Source organism: Natrix helvetica (genome assembly GCF_964273705.1).
Source record: "Natrix helvetica genome assembly, chromosome: 1".
NCBI lineage: Eukaryota > Metazoa > Chordata > Lepidosauria > Squamata > Natricidae > Natrix > Natrix helvetica.
Window position 1 is genome coordinate 119,073,703 of NC_138548.1, and position 23,269 is coordinate 119,096,971.

The 23,269-nt window shown below is 41.2% G+C and overlaps 1 protein-coding gene across 1 annotated transcript; it reads left to right on the plus strand.

The window, feature by feature from the left end:
* The first annotated feature begins 1,932 nt into the window (after positions 1-1,932).
* On the plus strand, positions 1,933-19,963 carry LOC309382947 (acyl-CoA (8-3)-desaturase-like). Its single transcript, XM_081934937.1, has 12 exons — positions 1,933-2,362; positions 5,384-5,494; positions 10,705-10,902; positions 11,483-11,584; positions 11,672-11,800; positions 12,435-12,492; positions 13,078-13,154; positions 13,745-13,842; positions 14,506-14,602; positions 16,377-16,456; positions 17,600-17,725; positions 18,857-19,963. Exons 1-12 carry the CDS (start codon positions 2,114-2,116, stop codon positions 18,906-18,908), a joined length of 1,377 nt encoding a protein of 458 aa, XP_081791063.1. The 5' UTR covers positions 1,933-2,113; the 3' UTR covers positions 18,909-19,963.
* Positions 19,964-23,269: the final 3,306 nt, after the last annotated feature.

Sequence of the window (23,269 nt, forward strand, 5' to 3'; positions counted from 1 at the left end):
GTAGACTCATCTACTGTCCAGCGAAGTTGTGGAAACAAGGCTAATTTACTCAACTATGTTCAAAAACATTGGATTTGGGGTGTAGAAAAATGGCAACAAGACAGGTACTCTGGACTGATAGGTCAATGTGAAATATTTGGCTGCAGCAGGAGGCAGTTTGTCCACTGAAGGGCTGGAGAGCATATAATATCTGCAGGAAACAGTGAAGTATAATGTATGTTAGAATCCATGTTGACCATAGGAATCATCTTGTTCATCTCAACTTTACACTGTATACGTGGTGTTTGGTAGTCAGAATAATGGCACCCTTTTTACCTCTGCTTTTTACATTATGATTTAAATATTAATTATTTATATTTAAAAAAAGAAAATGTGATATAGTCCAGGTAAATTAAGACTTTCAATAGGCCAGATAATATTTATTAACATTGTCTATTTTAAACTGAGTGCTATATTAAATTAGCCTTCGGCAGGGACTTCAACAAACACATTGCAGGCACTAATGTGCCAACAGACATCTCCTTTGTGCCCTGCCCCCCCCCCCCATCTCTATCATATTCTCATATTTTAACAGCCTCCAGAGTTATCTATTTTTCAGAGATCTTGTATTCCACATAAACCAACTATATAGGTGTCTGAGAAAATAAAAATAGAAACTGAGTATAAGCAAATGTTTTTGAAATACTGCACACCCATCAGTTCAGGGAAAAGGACAATAGGAAAGCTGGGGCAGTAGCAAGCAATCTCATCACTTACCATTCTGTATTGTACAGTACACAATGGAGAGATGTTTTATGGAGGGATGTTTTATGAAAGGCCACACCCTTTCTGGTGGCCATTTTGTAAATGGGCAAACCAAATGTGGCAGCCATTTTCTTTGAGCAGCTACAACATGATCCCAAAATGTCAGTGTACTTGCTGACTCCAAAAGATTGGGATTTCTCGGATTGAAAGTTTCCAAATTGTGCTTCAATAAATTCTGATGTGTTGGACATTAAAATTTCCTGAATAAGCATAGTAATGACAGATGAGTTTAATGGTTGAGTTTTTTTCAAGAGTTTACCCCCTTTAATCTTCACCAAGTGAGACCTAAACAGTTTGGGTTATATACTCCATGTGAATTAGAACCTCTAAGACTATGCAACCATATTACCGATATGCTAATACATGTATGTGGAAGGGGCTAACTCTTGCTTCTGTAGTTTAAAATGTCATATTTTTCTATTTCATTCAGTGAAACTTTTTTCAAGAGGAGGCGTCACTTCAGGATAATGCATGTTGAAGTTATCTTAAATGTTAATTATTACTTCTTCCCCCGCATGAATAGCATCATCTGGGCACAGCCTCCTCATTCCCTACCTGCAGGCAAAAAAATTATCTTGATTTAGGCACATCTATGGGATTTATTGCATCTAACTCTTGCTCCAAGAATCATGGAAGATAAATTGGGCATGGCTACGCTTAGTGCATTTTTGCAACATTCCTGTTGTCTCTTAATCACTTCTCAAAATAATGGTAGGGGAAGGAGAAATCTCATCTTTTGATTATAACATATAGGACTTTTCATCCAAAAAACAACTCAATAAACAGGGGCATTGAGAGACTCATTACCTTAAATCTATTACCCTAAAACATGTATATCTCACAACAAAACTATTTGAGCTAAGGTGCCAGCCTGATGAAATAAGCCATTCAGAGAAGATTACTAGACAGTATGTAAAGACTATTAATGATTCGCGAAATAAGTGCTTGCACCATGGGGAAAGTAAGCTCTGGAAAGGAAAAGAAGTGCTGAGTCTGGTAGCTGGGCAGGTAGAAACCCAGGTGGAAGGTGGAAAGTTTGCAATGGGTGTGAGCCTTAATCAAACGTTCAGAGGCGGCTCGGTTACATTGAGCCAAGCGCTAATTAAGAGAGGCGCCGGAGAGCCAATGGTGTTTCTCATCAGCTCGACGGACCAATCAGGTGCCGAAGAGAGAGTTCCAGAACAGGGGAGTTGATTGAACGCGCTAGATCCTTCTGTTGCTAGAGCTGCTCGCGCTGCCTGGTCCGGGGATTGTGGCTTCCCCAGGAGATCTTTGGTGGAGAAGCAAGGAATTTAACCCTGTGGAATAAATGGCTCCTCCGCTGCAGGATACCGGAGTGGGGGCTGTAGGGGGAGAGAAAAAGGCGAACGGGAGTGAAATCTGTTCCCGCCGTTTTTTCACGTGGGAAGAAATCGGTCTGCGCACGGGACGGATTCAGCCTCATCTTAAGGAGAAGTGGCTTGTGATTGACAGGAAGGTCTACGACATCAGCAGCTTCTGCCAGCGGCACCCGGGGGGGCAGAGGGTGATTTCCCACTACGCTGGGCAGGATGCCACGGTGAGTACAGCTACGTCTCAGAGTGCTGGTGGAGCAGGGGGGAAATCGGAATAGCAAAAACGGGCACATATCCCGAAAGAATACAGGAAAACGAACTTGGAAAGAGGACCTTGGAGGTCTTCTAGTCCAACTCCTGCAAGGAACCCTATACCATTCTGGACAAATGGCTGGCCCGTCTCTTAAAAACCTCCGGGTGATGGAGCACCCACAACCTCTGAAGGGAAGCGGCTCCACTAATTAACTGCTGTCACTGTCAGGAAATTACTCAGTTGGATCTGTCTTTGATAAGTTTCCCATTTGTTACTTCTTGTCTAGGTTGCTTCTCTCCTCGATTAGTTTCCATCCATTGCTTCTTGTTCTGCTTTCAGGTGCTTTGGAGAACAGGTTGTGTGTATTCTCGTCCGTCCCTCCCCCTTCTTTGTAACAGACTCTCAAATATTGGAAGACTGCTATCATGTCATCCCTCACCCTTCTCTTTGTTAGATTAGATGCACACAATTCCTGCAACCTTTTATTCTCTGTTTCATCCTAGAGCCCCCTAATCATCTTTGTTGCTCTTCCCTGCACTCTTTTAGAGCCCCAGCATATTTTTTGTATGGTGGTGATCAGAACTGGATGCAGTATGGTCTTACTAATAAAGCAGTGCTATCATCTTTTAAAGAAATTTACAAATACCTTCAACATTTCTAAATTAAATTTAAAGAAATTTGGATTATATCCTTGTCCTCATTAAAATAGAGCTTACTGAGAAATTCAAGGATTCATGAGGTTGCTCCCATTTTGAAGGGTTCCTCACTGGGGAATAGGGCCCATAAATATTCATTGGAGCTACAGATGGTTTTGCTTTTATAGCCAGGACTTTTCATACCAGCTTCCGCCCTCTTTGCAAATTTGGGTGGTTTCTAAATTCTTCTCAGTATAATCTTTTTAAAAGTTTATTTAAATGGTGTGCCAGCCAGCGTTGGTGTCATCTTGGCATAATTCATTTCATATAAACGAATTACTAATTGGTGTTTGGCAAGTTTGACAAGTTGAGTCAGTTCTCCTCATTAAAATGCCATTTTATAATTCTTGTTTTAATGTATGGTCTGCACTCTTTAAGTAGCATTGCTGTTTTAAAAAGTAAGTCTAGCTGCAAAGCACCTATGATGAATATACAATTCATTGAAATCCAGGAGTAAGATCGTGTAAAAATGTTTCCCAATGTTAGTTATGCCATTGTCATTTTTAAATTTTGAAAATGTTCTTGGGTAAGCTGTTGTTTTAGAGCAGGGATGTCAACTCAAGGCCCAGGGGCCGGATTCGGCCTGAGGAGTGCTTAGATCTGGCCCACAAGGCCACCCTGGAAACACTGAAGGACCGGCCTGTGGTGCCTTTGCCAGTGAAAACGGAGTGCGGGAGGGCCAAGGGTGGCCCTCCTGAGCTCCGTTTTCGCTGGCAGAGGGCTGCAGGAGGCCATCACAGCCGAAAACTGAGTTTGAGAGCCCGTTTTTGCTGGCAGAGCCCTCGGACCAGTACAGGCGCCCACAACACGATTGATATCGAGCTGGCCACGCCCATCCCGGCCCCCTGAGGTCAAGCACAACCCTGATGTGCCCTCAATGAAATCAAATTTGACACCCCTGCTTTAGAGTGCAATGTTTGCTGGGAGTACTTTAAAATGATTTAGCTCCAGATTGATTCCCAGCTTTTGTAATGTCAAGACTGATTTGATCATATTTGAAAATTTTACTAATAAATTATTTTTGACTGCTTGATTGAAGTTTACATAGAGTAGGTTTTTTAATTTCCTAACACATAATACATGAGATAGAAGGATACTAGTAAGTATTGGGTATCTGAAGAAACCTTGATTGTAAGGTGCAATGTGATTTACGCTACTTCTAATAGAAAATACTTTATCAGCAAGATGTTTAGATGACAGTGCTGAAGCTTGCCTATATTGAAAGAGTAGAAGTTACACTGAGAAAATTCATTAGTTTTTAGAAAGCTCTCTTATTTGCTGTTTGGGAATGGAGAAAGAGTGTCCAGATTCATGTGTGTATGTGTTTGTGTGTAGTTGGGTGCATGAAATCATATGCATGGACTAATTGATGTGGTTATCCACATATGAGAAAGATTAGTGTAAATTCTTGATGGGAAGAATTGAGGAAAGATGCTATCTGTTGTCATATACCTCCAAAGTGTCTTTTGCTTTTGAATCCAAGTGATACATATGCTTATAGGAAAGTATTTGACCAATAGAATAATTTGGTTAACTTCTTAAAATTAGCAAATTAGGTACTCAAGTTACTAGTAACTTGTGTGTGTAGACACACTCGCGCACACATTCACACACAAATGTATGTATACACATATACATATAGACATACATACCGAGTAATGGAGCTAATAAAGTAAGAAGGATGTGGTTGCAGAGCATTTTCTACAATTCATTAAAAGAGATTTATTATTTTCAGACTTATGTGTAAGCCAAAAAAAAAAGTGGTGGCTGCTTTAAAGAGGTGATTTATTAAATCAACATGACTCTTTAAACAGCTAGTAGTACTTTTGAGGATTATGCCTGGAAAACACAAACCTGCTTAAATGAATAGTGGCATATGGCTAAATGAGATCCAACACAATTCTTCCAAATCCTTTTTGACCATAACAGCCAGGATTTTTAAAAAGTGAATATATATGTAAGCTTTTGCTGCAGGAGGTATTTTAGAATGAGGTTTAGATCCAAGATTACATATCCCCCAAAGCCTAAAGATCTCTGAAGATTTTAGCCAAAATTAATTAAAAATATTAAATACCACTAATTTTATCAATTAAAACTGAATATGAATGGAACCAAAATTTGTGTGCTAATTTTTAAATAATGACTCCCAGCTTACCGCTCAAATTCTGGATGCAATCAGTGGACACTGATTGAATAATATATACTACTGTTTTACATTTGTGACTACTTTCTAGTTTAAGTTTAGTTTAAGTCTGTCGTTTCTCATTCTGTTTAACATAATAACTTTTCTCTCATAGGATGCATTCACAGCATTTCACCTGAATAAGGCTCAACCAGCCAAGTATTTGAATTCATTACTGATAGGGGAACTGGCACATGATCAACCAAGTAGTGAACCCACCAAAAATGTGAGTGTTTGTTAGACATCAGAATTGGGAATGCAAATATATTTCTATACTTTAAAAAATACAGTACAGATATAATTAAAATCAGATTTCTATGTTACTGATTGTTCACTAGAGATAAGGAACCTGTGTCCTTTAACAGCTACACTTAGCACAATGAGGGTTACTAGAGATCGTAATTAAGCACTACCGTGTTTCCCTGAAAATACGACAGGGGCTTATATTCTTTTGCCCCACGAAATATGCCCTTGGGCTTATTATCAGGGAGGGCTTATTGTTTTGGGGGTGCCAGGCAGCTGCTCCCTTGTGAACTGGCTCTCGAAGAGCCGGGCACAGCCTCAAGGTCGAAGCAGCCATGAGGTAACCATGCTCATGAGCAGCCGCCCGGCAAATCCCCTCTCCAGCCGGGAAGAGCGCCATTCACTGACCTAGGGCATATCCCTAAAGTGCCAAGCCATGTGGTGCTCTGCCCATCCCCCAGCTCCCGCAGCTTGGCACATTCGGGATACCCCGTAGGTCAGTGCAAGGAGCTCTGCCCGGCTAGAGAAGGGGGTTGCGCGAGCGCCTGTTCCACCCGCAGCTTCACCAAACCCTTGCGCAGCTTTCCCAGGCCACCACCGCTGGCCACTGCTGCCCGCCGCCGCCCCGCTCCAAGCATAACTTCCAAACTCCAAAACTCGGGGCCGAGTCTTCCAGCATCGGCCACTCTAGGAGTGCTCTCTATGGTGGGCCGGCTGCCAGACAGAGAGTCTTCGGGACAGAGTCTTCCAGGAGCCGGCCCACCATAGAGAGCACTCCTAGAGCGGCCGATGCTGGAAGACTCGGCCCCGAATTTTGGAGTTTGGAAGTTATGCGCGGGGCGGGCAGCAGCGGCAGTGGCCTGGGAAAGCTGCGCAAGGGTTTGGTGAAGCTGCGGGTGGAACAGGCGCTCGCGCAACCCCCTTCTCCAGCCGGGCAGAGCTCCATGCACTGACCTAGGGGGTATCCCGAATGTGCCAAGCTGCGGGAGCTGGAGGATGGGCAGAGCACCACATGGCTTGGCACTTTAGGGATACACCCTAGGTCAGTGAATGGCGCTCTTCCCGGCTGGAGAGGGAATTTGACGGGCGGCTACTCGTGAGCATGGTTACCTCATGGCTGCTTCGCCCTTGAGGTTGTGCCCGGCTCTTCGGGAGCCAGTTCACAAGGGAGCAGCCGCCCGGCAACTCTCCCCTCTGGCCAGACAGAACGCCACTCCCCAACCTAGCGGTATCCCGAAGGCAGCAAGCAACGTGAGCGCTCCCCCCCCCCCGGTTCCTGCAACTTGGCGCTTTCGGGATAACGCTAGGTTAGTGAGCGGTGCTCTGCCTGGCCGGAGGGGGGTGGTGTCCAGGAGGTTTATTTTCGGAGGTGGGCTTATATTTTTGCCCACGCGAAAAATGTGGCAAGGCTTTAGTTTCGGGACAGGTTGTATTTTCGGGGAAACACGGTAGAAAACCACTGGTTGCCCACTTCTGATTTTTAACCCACATTACAAATAGTCCTCAAGTTACAACTGCAATTGGGACTAGAATTGCTGTTGCTAAATAATGCAGTTGTAAAGTCACGTGACTGCATTGCTTAGAGATGGCAATGTAGGCAGTCCAGATGATTGTCGTAATATCAGACATGGAAGTGGAAGGAATTCCAGGTAAAGTGTGGGTGCAGGCTGGGGAAAGAGAGTGCAGTCGAGTGCTTCTGTTTGAGCACAGGGAGGCCAGGGAAAGGATATGCTGTATGTGCAAGTGAAGTGGGGGGGTGAAGTGGGTGTGGTGAGAATGAAGAAAGGCTGAGGGCAGAGGAGCCTTACCCCAACCAACTTGCAGTCTTCCCTGCCTGCTTCCCCATTGACTTTGCTTAGAGGAAACCGGTAGGGAAGCTCACAAGTGGTGATCACATGGACTGTAGAACAGTGCAACTGGTGATAAATGCAAACTGGTTCCCAAGTGCAATTATGATGGCTGGAATTTTGAAGACCACTTGTATGCTTCTTCATTCAGTGCCTTTGTAACTTTGAATACCCTTGAATGAATGGTTGTAGCTTGAGGACCACTTCTGTGTAGTACTGATAAATAGGGATTAGTGCAGCGATGGCGAACCTTTTTTGGCTCGCGTGCCACAAGTGGGGGGAGCGCAGGGGGGTCGTGTGCGGGCGTGGCGCACCCATAATGCAATGCACGACACCCCCCCAGTGCGCATGCGCGCACAACAGGCGCTCCCCCCCCATTTTTACATGCTTTTTTCGCCCTCCCCAGGTTCCAGAGGCTTTATAGGAGCCTGGGGAGGGCGAAAAGAGCCTCCCCGCCCCTCCGGAGGCGTTTCGAAGGCTTCAGGGACCGTCTGGAAGCTTCCCTGATGCCTTCGGAGCGCTCAAAGCGACCCTCCGAGCAAACCAGAAGTGACTTCCAGTTTGCTTGGAGGGTCGTTTTGAGAGTCAGAAGGCTTCAGGGACCGTCCGGAGGCTTCCCTGACGCCTTCGGAACGCTTAAAACGACCCTCCAAGCAAACCGGAAGTGACTTCCGGTTTGCTCAGAGGGTCGTTTGAAGCGCTCCAAAGGCGTCAGGGAAGCCTCCGGACGGTCCCTGAAGTCTCCGGAGGGCCTCCGGGGGAGCGTGGGGGGCTCTTTTCGCCCTCCCCAGGCTCCTATAAAGTCTCTGGAGCCTGGGGAGGGTGAAAAATGGCTTTTAAAAACGGTGAACTCAGCTGGCCAGCGCGCACATGCGCGCTGGCCAGCTGACAGGGCAGGGGCTCGCGTGCCCTGACAAATGGCTCCGCGTGCCACCTGTGGCACGCGTGCCATAGGTTCGCCATCACTGGATTAGTGGATGGGAGACCACCAGCCCTGTCCATATGAAACAAAATCCAGATTGGTATTATAATACAATTATGGTAAGGTAAAAGGGTGAGGTAATATGCCTCACCCTTTTTTCTTTGCCTGACTGTACACTGGGCTGCCTTTGAAGAGTACCTGGACGCTGCAGCCAGTCCAAAATGTTGTGACATGGGCAGTTTTTGTCAATTTATTATTATGCCTATCTGTCACTGCTGCTCTGAGAACTCTACTAGTTCCCCGTAAGCTTTCAGGTACAATTCAAGATGCTGGTCATCATCTGTAAAGCCCTCCATTGCGTAAGGCAGTATCCTTTCTCCTATTGTTTCTGCCCTAGATCTAGTTTTAAAAAAAGGTGTGCTGTGGGCTACGTTCCCTCTAAGGTGCGCGGCTGCGCTAGCGCGCAGGTGGCAAGAAAACACCGTGCCGCAGTTTTCAATTGCCGCGCAGTGATTTCTATTGCCACAGGCTTTGGAAGCTGGGGAGGTCCTTTGCAGGCAGGTAGAACGGGCCGCCTGCAAAGGACTTCCCCAGACTTGCTTTGAGGAGCACGGGGCGACTGAGGCTAGTTGTGAAGCCCCAAAGCCCCCACCGCCACCGGAAGAACTGCTGCCACCTCCTCCTCCTCCTCCTCTAACAGGCAGCACTGCCGGATTTGCCGCCCGGTGCTGCGGCTGAGATGAAGCCGGCAAAGCTCCAGCCGGCATCTCCGCGCGTGGCAGCGGCGCCTCCCCTCTGCTCGGAGCACCTGAGCTCAGCGCTGGGTTACCCCTGCCTGCCCCCTCCTCCTCCTCCGCCGTGCTTTTGAAGAGCCATGAGGCTGCGGGAGACAGTAGGAAGGCGGGGAGGGAGCAGGGGGGAAAAAAGCCTCATGGTTCTTCAAAAGCACGGAGGAGGAGGAGCGGGCACGGGTTACCCAGCGCTGAGCTCAGGAGCAAATCTGGTGGTGCTGTTGGAGGAGGAGGAGGTAGCAGCAGTTATTCTGGTGGCAACTCGTCGGCAACTTCAGCAGCAGCCCTGCCCACAATGAAGAAAGCAGAGATGGAGCAGATCCACGCAGATGACGTCGCTGCAACATGACTGGAGGAGGAATTCTGGGAGTTGAAGTCCACAAGTGTTAAAGCTGTCAGGTTTGAAGAGCTCTGCATTTTTTTTCTAGGGGTGGAAGGGTCTTGTAACTTGACAGCTTTAAGACTTCCATGCTTCAAATGCCAGAGTTCTTGAGCCAACAGGACTGGAGGAGAAATTCTGGGAGTTGAAGTCCACAAATCTTAAAGCTGTCAGGTTTGAAGACCCCTGGGGGTTTTTTTCCCTAAAGGGTTAGGGGTGCAAGGGTCTTGTAACTTGACAGCTTTAAGAGTTGCGTGCTTCAAATGCCAGAGTTTCTGAGCCAACATTTTGGTTGCTAAGCAGGAGCGTTGTTAAGTGATACTGATATTATATAACACTTTTGAATTAAGCGGGTACCTTGAAGAAACATAACTTTGAGTTTCAAATAATACTGATTTCGTTGTTGTCTTAGGTGACATCTGTGAAAAAAATTCGGGTGCTCAGGCATGAAAATGTGCCGCTCAAACACTATACTTTTCTGCTCACATCGAAAAAAAATTAGAGGGAACATTGGCTGTGGGTGCTCTTCCATTAAGCAAGGCCATCTTTTTGGATCCTCTTTTCGCCCTCCCCAGGCTCCTATAAAGCCTCTGGAACCTGGGGAGGGTGAAAAATAGCCTTTTCATTTGACAGCACCTGTCCTGTGGACACTGTGCCTCACCCCAACATTTGGGTGGCCTTTACAACAAATTGAAGACCTGGCTGTTCTCATAGGCATTTAGATCAGGGGAGAAGATGAGCTGTGCTGCTGTTGGTGGTTAATAGATAACAATTTATCCTTGGGCAGTGGGGGAGAGTTATGTTTGGGGGTGTTGTTTGTTTTTAATCCTGTAAGCCATCCAAAGTCATTTGTATGAGATGGGTGGCCATATAAACAATCTCTGTCACAGAACTTTTTATGGGATGACCTTAATACTTTTTTTAAAGATTAAATAAGAGGAATCAGAGCTGAATAAGATGGTACAGTCAAATTGTTTTTCTTGGCCTCCTGCAATTAGGTACCATCCAGCATTTCTTGGATCATGGCTCTGAATTCTGAGTAATTATATACAATACAGTATAATATAATACAAAACGAAATGAAATGCAATAAAAGCACCATATAAACTAGGAAACATCAAGGTGGTTGTCAAAATCTAAAACAATACAAATCAAAAGTTTGGGGAGTTACATTTTATAGTCAACATTTCATATTATTATTTGTAGCCATGTAATGTATGATTATGGGACTAAGTGATTTTTTTCACCCCACAGCAATTGCTTACTCAAGATTTCCGGGAACTGCGATCCACTGTTGAGAAAATGGGACTTCTGGAGCCAAATCTCCGGTTTTTCTTTCTGATACTTTTTCATATTTTATTCTTCGATATCGGTGCTTGGTTGATAATCTGGTATTTTGGCACATCTTTAATACCATTCTACGCAGGTGTTGCATTCTTTACTATTGCTCAGGTACAGTATGGATCTTGTCATGTAATAAGAATTGGTATCTTTTTCTGTATATGGAGGATCTAAAGAATTTCACACATTTCACTAAGTGAGAAACAAGATAACTACAATAACACTAGATTTTGGGAGGGGTTTTCTGTACTGCAGCAACATTATTCTTTATGTCACAAGACATAACAGTCTTAGCATCTGGGATATTTTCACACAGCTTTGCAATTTAACTGCAGTACACCTGGTTTTGAAGTCAGAACCAACACACCAACAGGGATCCTTTATTAACTTCGGTAATTGGGACCAGAATTTCTATTACTAAGCGATACAGTTGTAAAGTGCAATATCATGTGACTGCATCACTTAATATCAGCAATCCTGGCCATTAAATAGACAGTCCATGGTCTAAATGCAGTTCATAGACAGGGACCAATTAGGACCTTTTCAACAGATTAAAGATTGCAGGTTTACAGAATCTTATTTAATATGAATATCTCCTTAAAATGTGTTTTTAATGCATTGATGTAATTCTGTATTGTACAGTGTATGAAATTAACTTCATTTTTTAAAAAGGTTTTTTTTCCCCCCCCAGGGCCAATTGTCCTGGCTCCAACATGATTTGGGTCACCTTTCAGTCTTTAGAACATCCAAGGGGAACCATATTGCCCATAGGATCATCTTGAGTCAACTGAAAGTAAGTGTCCTGACCTTTAGGGAGGCTTTTCTTTTTGTCATCATATGATCTTAAAGTCTCTCCTTTTCTTCTATTTCTTTCTTCTAGGGATTTCCAGCCAATTGGTGGAATAATTTGCATTTCCAGCATCATGCCAAACCAAACTGCTTTCGTAAAGACCCTGATCTCAACATGCATCCCATTGCGTTTGCCCTAGGGACAAAACTCGCTACAGAGGTATGGAGAGCGTATTATTGAAAAGCAACTTTAGAAGAGCAGATAGAAGACACTGGAGGCAACAAATCTTCATTATCTGTGTTTTGTGCTTGCCAAGCTATTTTGTTGTTTTTCTTTTAAACCTAATTTGATTTACTTTTACTGCATCCTTTTGCTTGATTTATTGTTATGGTTAGTTCTCATTTGGCACAATTGGTTGCTAAGTGAAACCGCAACTGTACTTAGGATCTTACTTCAGCTATCCTTTAGGCTTTAACATTTGCAAGTAGTCTTTAGTGACCACAATTGGAGCCAGCAACGTGGTTGTTAAGCAGATTGGTCACTAAGTAAAACTGAAGTTGAGCTTATGATCTTGCTTCTATTTTCCTTTGCTTTATAGACCTGCAAAAGTTGTAGATATTTTACCTTTGTTACTTAGAAAAAAATACAGGTTGTTTTAAAAGAGTGCAATAAACCTCTGCAAGATTTAAGCCATCCATTTTACCCCTCCAAATACACAAAATCTGAACATTTTGCCCCGGCGCACACTAGGCAGCTGCCCAGAGTCCATGGGTCACACTAACATAAATAAGGAAAGGAGCATAAGGAAATGCATCTCTGTTGCTTGAATAAACTGATGTCCCTTTCTTCATAGCTTGGATTGCAGAAAAAGAAGTACATGCCTTACAATTATCAACACAAGTACTTCTTCAGTAAGTATCTCCATCACAGAAAAATACCACATTCCATTATTTACAGTAACTGCACTGCCTCTCCTGATTTTTAGAATGGGGGAGCTATAGGTTACAGCTTCTAAGATAGTGAATTTACAAATCAAAGGCGCTAGGATAATCAGAGAAGACTTATATGTTGAGAACTGAGATGAAAATGAGAGTTGGCAATGTCATATCACAAGAATTTGGGAATAAAGACAAATGGTAACATCAGAAATGGAGAGTGAGAAGGTGACAAATTATATGCTGGTTTATGACCACAATAAAGATTGATTTGATATGAAAAATTAAAGGTGCTGAATCATCACAACAGAAAAAGATAAGATTGGGGGAATATAGAATAATAATTACTTTACTTTATTGCCTGGTGAAACATGTTAGTATTTGAATTTATTAAATTGAACTATGAACAGAACATAGTTCTGAAATAATAGAAATATAAGCCAAATAAGGAGAAAGTGTATGATGTACTATAACAATTACAACTTGGTCAGAAGAAATAGGGCAGAAGAGTGAATAAGTGTGTTTTTAAAGAGATGTATATTTCTTCTCCTTGTTTAACAGTAATCGCACCGCTTTTAATGATTCCCTTCTTCCAGTTATCCATATACCATGCTACAATCAAACGCAGAGAATGGGTGGTAAGTATGCCAACCTAGGAACGTGTACAAATGAGAAAAAATGTTTCAGACCTACATGTCATCGTGTTCTGGAATTTCTTTTGAGCTACTTTGAATCGGCTCCAGTTTGACAGAACTGAAACTTAGAATGCTTTGGCTACTCCCAGTTTCAGATGAAACAAAATCTGGATAGGGCAAGTGTTTGGGGGTGGGGGGTGGTGTTTTCTTTTTTCCACTGCCTGCCCCCCCCTCCCCACTTCCAGCTTATTTTTATCCCTTGGCTAATAGGCTGCTGATCTAGCATGGTATGTCCCACTAGCCAACTCACTTTATTATCTTCCCTTTTTATCTCCTTCCCCTGCTTCCTGTCAGGCACTACCACCAGCAAACACATTATTTTTCCCAATGCCCCAATCTTTTAACCTTTTCTGCCCCCCAAAAGCTGTATTTATATCCATTTCAGGAGTGAAATAGTTCCCGTGTGGATTATTTTGCTTATTCCCCATTCTCCAAAAGCCTATACTGCTAATGGGAGCTTATTTTCTAAGAAATATTGTAGCATAGGATTACTTATAGAAAATACTGTCTTTTCTCTCTTTCTTCTGAAACAGGATCTAGCCTTGATTGTCATTTACCAAATCAGAGTCATGGTTGTCTACATACCCATTATGGGATTTGGTTGTTTTATGGCATACTACTGGCTGGGCAGGTAACCCCAACTTCATTTTTTTTCTTAAATAATTATCATCAATTACTGATAAAATACCACTCATGAAACAGAAGTGCCATATGACCACATTATGTTTCACTGGAAACTTCCAACTGGTTTTCAAGGACAGCCCCACACATGAGATAACTGAGAAAGGGACATAAATGCAGTACAAGAGAAACCTGTGCAAAAACCTAGCCACAACTAACAACTTGTTCTTTGAGCAGGAGTGTCTAGCATACCCACCAAATTGTGTACTAGATACATCTGGAGAAGTTCAGCTCCATTCAGAACCACAGACAGAAAACCCCCAGACTTAGAAAGTCTGTGTACTCACTATTTGCTCTTGTTAGGGTTGAGGTTAACTCGGCCTCCCAGCCCCCCTTCAAACTTCCACAGCCTGTAAGCACTGGAAAAAACATCTTGACAACATCATTCAGCCAACCAAGAGTCAACATATTCAGCGGAGTACTATTAATGTATGGGTGGCATCTGACCCCATGGTGACAGATGAATACCTTTCTCCAAAGTGGCACATCGCTCAGTAGCTTTACTGAAAACATTTGGAAAGTCAAACATACACATTATAATGAACTGTGCTGCTTTAGTATTACATGAAAAAAATAGCAAAAAATTAATTTGACACTATATTGGACTTTGCAGATTTCTGGAAGCAACTTGGTTTATCTGGGTTTCACAAATGAATCACATTCCAATGAATATTGACTATGACAAAAACATGGACTGGGTATCTACCCAGGTAAGTCTATTTCCTCTTGTTCAAAGCATTGATTTTTGAGATTGATCATTGAATGATTTGGGAAACCGATGACAAATTTGGGGTAGGAGAAAGGTTTTAATTTTATATTTTCCAAATATGACAGGTAACTAATTTGTATGAATTCATACAAATTAGTTACACATGCATTCCATCAAAACATATTTCTGCATAGCTTGGCACTACATTCAGTCTCTTTTTCCAAAAGAAACGTCTAGGAGAAATATAATTTAAAAGTATCGACCAGCAGATATAAAACAACACAACCACAAAAAACACAAGGAAAATACAAACTATGAAAGGTTGAAATCCTGTGGTCGGTCAGTACAGAAACTGAAGTAGGTTAAAAAAATAATCCAGTTTAATGAAAGGCAACTTTTTATCATTCTAGTGTTAGGTACCTCTTGGAGAGGTCTGATTAAAGATGGAAAGGCTTGGAAAAAATCTGAAAAATGTCAGGAAAAAAGTGGAAAAATTCAGGGATGAAAAGTTTTTCTTTTCCTACTTTTTTATAGCCTCTTTTTCTCTTTAAAACTGGACAAATGTTTTGGAAAGAATAAAGAGGCAGTAATGAATAAGTGCAATAACACAAGAAGCTCATATATTGCAAGCCTTCATGCCCACCAAATATGTCTATTAACTTGCAATGCTTTTAATCTTCTTGGATATCAGCAATGCTGTTCTTGTGCACAGGAAAATTTGAACACAGCAACTGAATTGTAAGAGGGAAGAATTCAGGACTTGTTCTCTCTCTCCCCTCCCCCCCTCAAACTCTATGTTGGTCCCAATCAATAATTAAAATTATGTCCATAATAAAACAGCACAATACATACAATGATTAAAACCATAAATATTAAATATTTGGCACCTGTAGTCCATTATTAAATCTTCTCATCCACCTCATACCCTCCCCATGCTTGGGGAAAAGCCAGGTGACCACAGAAAAGCCTTACGTCTTAGATCCCATAAGATGGCAATGTTTAAGGGAAGGAACTAGGAGCATGCCCAACCTATCTAATCTGGCAAGATGGGTAGATATAATTAGAGAGAGGTTGATCCTGCAGATAACCTGGCCCTGTACCATATTGGGTTTTAAAGATAACTAAGATCTGCATCCAGAAGAAATTAATTGAAAATTGAAATTAAAGAAAAGGAAGACACTAAATGTTTTGAGGTATGGGTTCTGTTCTATTGATGGTTAAATAAGAGAAATGAGTTAGAATCTTCAAGATTACAAGAGAAAGATTAATCTCACTATTGGGGTTGTTTAATTTATTAATTTTGATTAGTATTACTAATTAATTTGTATTAATGTTATGAGGGAAAAGCACTCTTATGAAACTACCATTAGAGAATACTATTATGATTATGACGAATATTACTCGCTGCCTCAGGAACAGGTCTTTCATTCTAGAACATCCTTCCTTTGAACTAATATTAGTTCTGATTTTTTTTATCATTCCGAAGATCTGTGAATACAGTCCTCTTTTATCAGGTTTTGTTCTTTAACTGATTTGTTAGGATTATAACACATTGTTTTTTTATGTTGGAATATGTTTGAATGTTTTAGAATTGTGAGCCTCCTAGAATCTGGTAAACTGAGGGCATAAAACATTTTAAGTAAATGAATAAATGCAAATAATACCAAAATACAGGCCTATCTTCTGTGGATCCAGTTAATATTAGTGAGAGATAAAACAGATCCAGATCTCCAGCTAGGCATTGAAAAACATATACTTTCTTTGTTTTCCCACAGCTCCATGCAACATGCAATGTGGATCAGTCATTTTTCAATGACTGGTTCACCGGTCATCTGAATTTCCAGATTGAACACCAGTAAGTAAAATCCTTAGCAATAGCACTTAGACTTATATACCATGTCACAGTCTTTACAGTCCTCTCTGCCCCCAACAATCTGGGTCCTCATTTTACCCACCTCGGAAGGATGGAAGGCTGAGTCAATCTTGAACCTGGTGAGATTCGATTTGCCAAATTGCAGGCAGCAGAAGAAGGCTGCAGTACTGCATTCTAACCACTGTGCCACTGCAACGCCTTAAGATATTACTTTGTAAATAATTATAATGCAATACAATAGCAGAGTTGGAAGGGACCTTGGAGGTCTTCTAGTCCAACCCCCTGCCTAGGCAGGAAACCCTATACCACTTCAGACAAATGGCTATCCAACATCATCTTAAAGACTTCCAGTGTTGGGGCATTCACAACTTCTGGAGGCAAGCTGTTCCACTGATTAATTGTTCTAACTGTCAGGAAATAATAAATGTCTTTGGCAAATATAAAGCTCCTTGCAGTGAGTTTAACCTTCTTTTGACACTATAAAAAAACCAAGACAAATTTGTATTTAAATGTTCAAGAATTATTTGCAAGAAGCTTAATTAAACAAAGATGTAAGACAGTTTCTAAAATGGACATAGGCACAGTTGTTTTTTTTAAAATGTGTGTTATTTTTTATTAAAGTTCTTTGATATATACTTCTTTAAATCAGTTAAAGAGAACAACTTGGCACACGAATGCTTGCTGTCTTTAAAGAATGCATGCATTTGGGGGATTCCACACCACAAAATATAAGCTAAAGACTCACACTAGGTGTCTTTGGAAATATGTTTGTTGTGGCTGAAATGAAAGTGGCTGAAAGAAGGAAATGGGGGGAAAAGCAAAGTGGTTTTTCTTTTTATTTTGCCTTGGGACCTTTTCTGGAAAAAAATGGTACTAAAAATGGCAACAAAGTGCAGAAGGTGTGCTAGAAAATCAGCTTCATAAGATATACTTCAGAAATTTTTTCAACAAACGATAAATTTTATCAGATGGGAAGTAAAATGGATGCTTTTGAAATAAAAGATGAAATATTGTTAAATATGTTAAATATAATAAGTATGTTTAGTTTTTATGTTATCTATGAATCTTCATCAGCTTTATTTTTTAAGAAAAAATTTAAAAAACTACTTTTTTACTTCTCTACAGCCTTTTCCCCACAATGCCTCGCCACAACTACTGTAAAGTGGCTCCCCTTGTGAAATCCCTCTGTGCCAAGCATGGTATTACCTATCAGAGCAAGCCCCTACTTACAGCCTTTGGAGACATTTTACGGTAAATATGGCAAGAATTTTATGAACTCTGGTTTGACAAGAGAAAAGAGTAATTGGCTCGTGTATAATAGTTACCATATTTTTCAGAGTATAAGACACACCTTTGTCCCCCCCAAAAAGAGGGTGAAAATCTGGGTGCGTCTTATACACAAAATATAGCATTTTTGGCCTACCGAAACACCACCCCCTTTGCAAAAATGGACATGAAGAGGGTTTGGGAGGCCTGCAAAGTGCTCCTGGGGGGAGGCAAAAATGAGTGAAAAATGGGCTGTTTTTTGCCTCCTTCCAGCCCCCAGGAGCACTCTACAAGCCTCCCAAAGCTCTGCGTGCTTTTTTTTTGCTTTTTTTTCTTTTTTTGCAAAAAACGAGGTGTGCAGAGAGTTTGGGAGGCCTGGAGAGTACAAAAACTTTTTTAAAAAATTTACCTCTTCAAAATCATGGTGTCTTCCCGTGCGTCTTATAGTCCAAAAAAATACAGTAATCAGCTGAAGCAGATAAAGGGGCAATTGAACAAAGCTAAATTGATGTCTCCTTCACATGGTCTATATAGTGGGGGAAGATCAAGGACACCTTGCCCATGTTTCTTTCTGTAATAAAAATCTGGAGCTTTGTTAGGCAGTAGATTCCTGATAAGAACTGCAATAGCACCATAGATCAAATAGACACCATAGTAATGGCTATGTAATCTCAAAATCTTATTGAAATAAATCATATTTAGAGCATGATTTAAAACAAGTGACTTACCAGAACAAGAAATTCCAGAGTCTGAGATCTGGTTCCTTGCATCCTCCAGCTATGCATCTGATGGGAATGAAAGGCAACATATATTCTCACATTTCTTAGTGATTAGGTAAAGTCAGGGCAAAACTAGAATAGTCCTTGGGAAATGATGATCAGAATGCCTGTTTCTTCACATTTGGGGAATAATAATTGTAACACGAGTGGAAATTTTCCCTCACTCAGTTGCAGTGGGAAAAGAGTCTCCATATATACCAATCAATGTGCACATAGATGGCAATCAAAGAAATGTAAGGGGGTAACAAAGACGTTGAAGGATTGGAAAAGTGCATATTGTGACACATACTCTGCCTCCCATCTTTGTGTAATCTAAGACCTGTACACTGTCTTACAGATCTCTTAAGGTCTCTGGAGAAGCCTGGCTTGAAGCATATCTGCATGGATAAACATTTTGAGAATGAACTCCATCCCAATGAAGATGCATCACGCACTAGAGGGCAGCTGGTGGACTAAGGAAGAATGTGGGGTCTAGTGGGTAAATAGGCTAAGTGATAGTTTTGCTGGGATGGGATAATTGTGATACTTTTCTTCATCCTCTGTACAGTTTTTCCTTGGATCTGTATTCTGTTTGTACTGTGGCATTTGGGGGATAGGCGAAAAGTGAATTAGTATCCTTGTATTTCACTTGATGCTTCTATGAGATTGAAACTTGGCTTTCTTTTTCCTTGTTTTGGGGAAGGTTGTTAGATGGGAAAGGCAAAGAGCTTAGAACAGAAGGATGAAGTAATGAGAAGAAAGAAGATAAAAATACAGTTTCTACTGTAACTTTACATGTTACTTGAAGGACAATTTGAAGTTTTAGGATAGCTTGCAAGGTCCAGTTTCTCTTAAAAGAGCAAAAGTCTTAGATAGTTTTTTTAAAAAATCCTGTTGGGTATTTGAAGTCTAAATCTTCAAGAATATTGTAAAAAAAGACTCTTAGTTTGAGTGGTTAGGTTTTTAATGTTCTTAAGAAGGAGAAAAAGTGAGTTCCTTAAATGTGATCCAAACCATGAGTTTTGGGAGGATTGTTTTACACCCAAATGGAAATCAGCAAGACCAAACAGCTTCCATTCTGTCAAAGTTCCATGTCATACCTTAACCAGAAACTGTGACCCCCACCTCCATGCCAAATTTTTGAGCTTCAGCAGAAATAGCACAGTTGATGCTCAGGTGAATGCAGATTCAACGATCCTTTAGCTTACACACTTTTTAAAGTGTATGTTAGAAGGAAGGATGACTCTTCTACTGTATTGTGGACCACAGCCTCTGGAAAGTTAAGACCTGAGGTCATGACATTTGTCTGGCACAGGATTGATTGAAATAATTTCTTTGTTAAATATCTGTTCCATTAATGTGTGATGCTCTTTTTTGATCCTTTATCACAGTTCTCTAAGATGTACACTACTTCATGTGTACCTGTTTTATTTATTTGTATCTTTTAATATATTTCATGAACTGATTTCGCAGTGTGCGTGATTGTCTTTTTATTCGATAGTATACATTTGAGCAGGAATGGAAAGATGAAACTACTTCATGATTTTGGAGAATATTATAATTTCCTTGAAATAGATTGAACGCCAGGAAGTAGGAAGATGGGGAAGATACTTTTTTTCTGCAGTTATCCCAATGTCTAAATTTGAAAAGTTTGCTCCCGTACAACAGATTGCATTGGAGCAGATTATCGGGGCATGGCTGCTCTGGGATAACAGAATCTCAATTACTGTGGTGCAATAATAACTAGGCCAAAAAGCTGACACTGTGAACATGTAATTACTATGTAAAAATTATTTTTAAACAGGGATTTGTCATGAATTTAAAATGTTGGAAAAGTAGAAGCCAACAATACTACATACACTAAGTCTATGAGTTATTCAGCTTCAACATTCATACTGATAGAGTAACTGCTTGAGCAAATAGTCCTCGTTTAGGGACTGACTTGATTAGTGACCATTTGCAGTTACCACAATGATAAAAAAGTAACTTTGCAACCAATCCTCGCATTTACAGGTAGGCCTCAACTTACGACCACAACTGAGCCCTAAATTTATGTTGCTAAGTGAGACATTTGTTAGGTAAATTTTGCTCCATTTTCTTGCCATAGTTGTTAAGTGAAACACTGCTGTTGTTAAATTAGTAACACAGGTGTTAAGTGAATCTGGTTTTCGCATTGCCTTTGCTTGTCAGAAAGTCACAAAAGAGGATCACATGATCTCGGGACACTACAACAATCATAAATGTGAGTTGTCAAGCGTCCAGATTTAAATCATATGACCATGGAGATGTTGCAATGGTCATAAGCGTGAAAAACAGTCATAAATCGATTTTTCAGTGCTGTTGCAGCTTTGAACAGTCACTAAATGAACTGTTGTAAATCGAGGACTATCTGTACTACATTTTTAGGTCAGAAAAGCTAAAGTAAAATAATAAAGTTGCAGTTTTACTTAGTAACTGCTTCACTTAACAACCAAGTTGGCAATCTTAAACCTGATCACTAAATGAGAGCTAACTTGACTAATGAGGAGGACAGAATGCTTCTCAGTGTTTTGGTAGCTGTCATCTGTCTGACCCATGCTACCAAAAAATACATGTAATCCTCTACTGCAACAGTTTGTTTAGTGACTGCTTAAAAGTTACAACAGCACTGAAAAAAGTGACTTATGACTGTTTTTCACACTTACAACCATTGCAGCATCCCTGTGGTCACATGATCAGTGTCCCTCAGTTACGTGATCCCCTTTTGCAACCTCCTGACGTACAAAAATCAATGGGGAAGCCTGATTCATTTAACAACCGTATTACTAACTGAACAAGTGCAGTGATTCACTAAACAACTGGGGCAAGGAGGATCGTAAAATGGGGCAAATCTCTCTTAATAATTGTCTTGCTTAGAACAGAAAAGATTGGGCTCAATTGTGGTTGTAAATTGAGGACCACATGTAGATCTATGTGCTACCTTTGCAAGCAGGTAGCACATAGCAGTTTTTTTTTTAAGTAGGAAGACACCAACTTTGTTACCCTGTTTTCCTAAAAATAAGACCTCCCTGGATAATAAGCCCAATTGGGCTTTTGAGCGCATGCACTAAAATAAGTATAATCTTTATTGTCATTGTACTTAAAATACAATGAAATTAAACTAAAACAACTAAAATAAGCCCTTCTCTGAAAATAAGACCTCCCCAAAAATATTGCAACACAGCAGTAGCCATTAGATGACCATGTTCACTGCCCCCTGCACCTCAAAAATAATAAGACTCCCCAAAAATAAGGCCAAGTGCTTATTTTGGGGGTGAAAAGAAACTAAGACCCTGTCTTATTTTCAGGGAAACATGGTAATTCTCCTTTTAATTGACAGTCTGCATCGGAATACAGAGTCCTTGAGTGATGACCATTCATTTAGTGACCAAGATTGTGAAGATGCTGAGGCCTTCTTGCATATACCTGCCTCCCAAAACCTGGTGAGAAAGCTACATGCAATTTGGAAAGGCCAGTAGAGGCAGTAGTACAAGGTGACCCAAAGGGCAGAGATAGAGGTGATAGGCAGATGTTGGGAGGGAATGCCTTACCTTACAAAGGGAGCTTGGGGTTGGAGGGGATCAAGGTAGGAGTGGCTTGGATGGGAGTGGGTCCTCAGGTAATGACCATTGGGATTCAATTAATGATGGGGCTGTCAGGATTTCTGTTGCTAAACAACGAGTCACATTATGTTCTTAATAACAGAAAGTCCAATCCCAATTGCTAGTGTAACTTGATTATCTGTAGACTAGAGGGAGTTGTGATGACATTAATGTAAGGGGACTTAATAATTGCAACTTGCTGTGAACTTGCTGTGAAAAACTGCACAGGACAAATCATGTGGATATTTAAGGTCTGGATATTTAGTGGATATTAAGGTCTGCCAACCAGGGGCTACCTAACTTCATATTCCCAACATGATTCCTATTGCAATTATTAATATACGCACATATTTACCACACTTATGTATGTATATATGTATATAGCATGTGCATAGGTGTGTATGTCTATGCAAGGTGGCTCAGTTGCTAAGGCACTGAGCTTGTCAGTCAGAAAAGTTGGCAGTTTGGCGGTTCAAATCCCTAGCGATGCGTAACAGTGAGCTCCCATTACTTGTCCTAGCTTCTGCCAATCTAGCAGTTCAAAAGCATGTAAAAATGCAAGTAAAAAAATAAGAACCACCTTTGATGGGAAGGTAACAGCGTTCTGTGTGCCTTCGGCGTTTAGTCATGTCGGCCACATGACACAGAAACATCTTCAAACAGCGCTGGCTCTTCGGCTTTGAAATGGAGATGAGCACCGCCCCCTAGAGTCGGGAACGACTAGCACATATTTGCGAGGGGAACCTTTACCTATAGGTGCATATGGGTAGATATATACTTACTTTTGAGAGCAGGCAATAGAATTTCATTTTTAATGTGTGGCAGTGTTCTCACAGTAAAAAATTTTTAATAAAGGTTACCTTATCTTATTATCTATCTTATCTTTCATTTTATGCTATCACTTATCGTATCTATTATAAGCCATTTTACCAAAGCACTCAGAGCATTCATTTAAAATTTTAAATGTGTCAACCTTGGCCAAAAAGAATATGAATGTCTGGTATGCATAACATCAGACATGTCATTAGAAGGCAAAATCACAAAACAACCTGGGTTTCACTTTGGCCATGTCATGTGGAGGAATTCACTAAAGAAAGCAATTGTTTTTGGAAGACTTAGCGGTAAAAGGAAACAAGGTGTCAAAGAATATG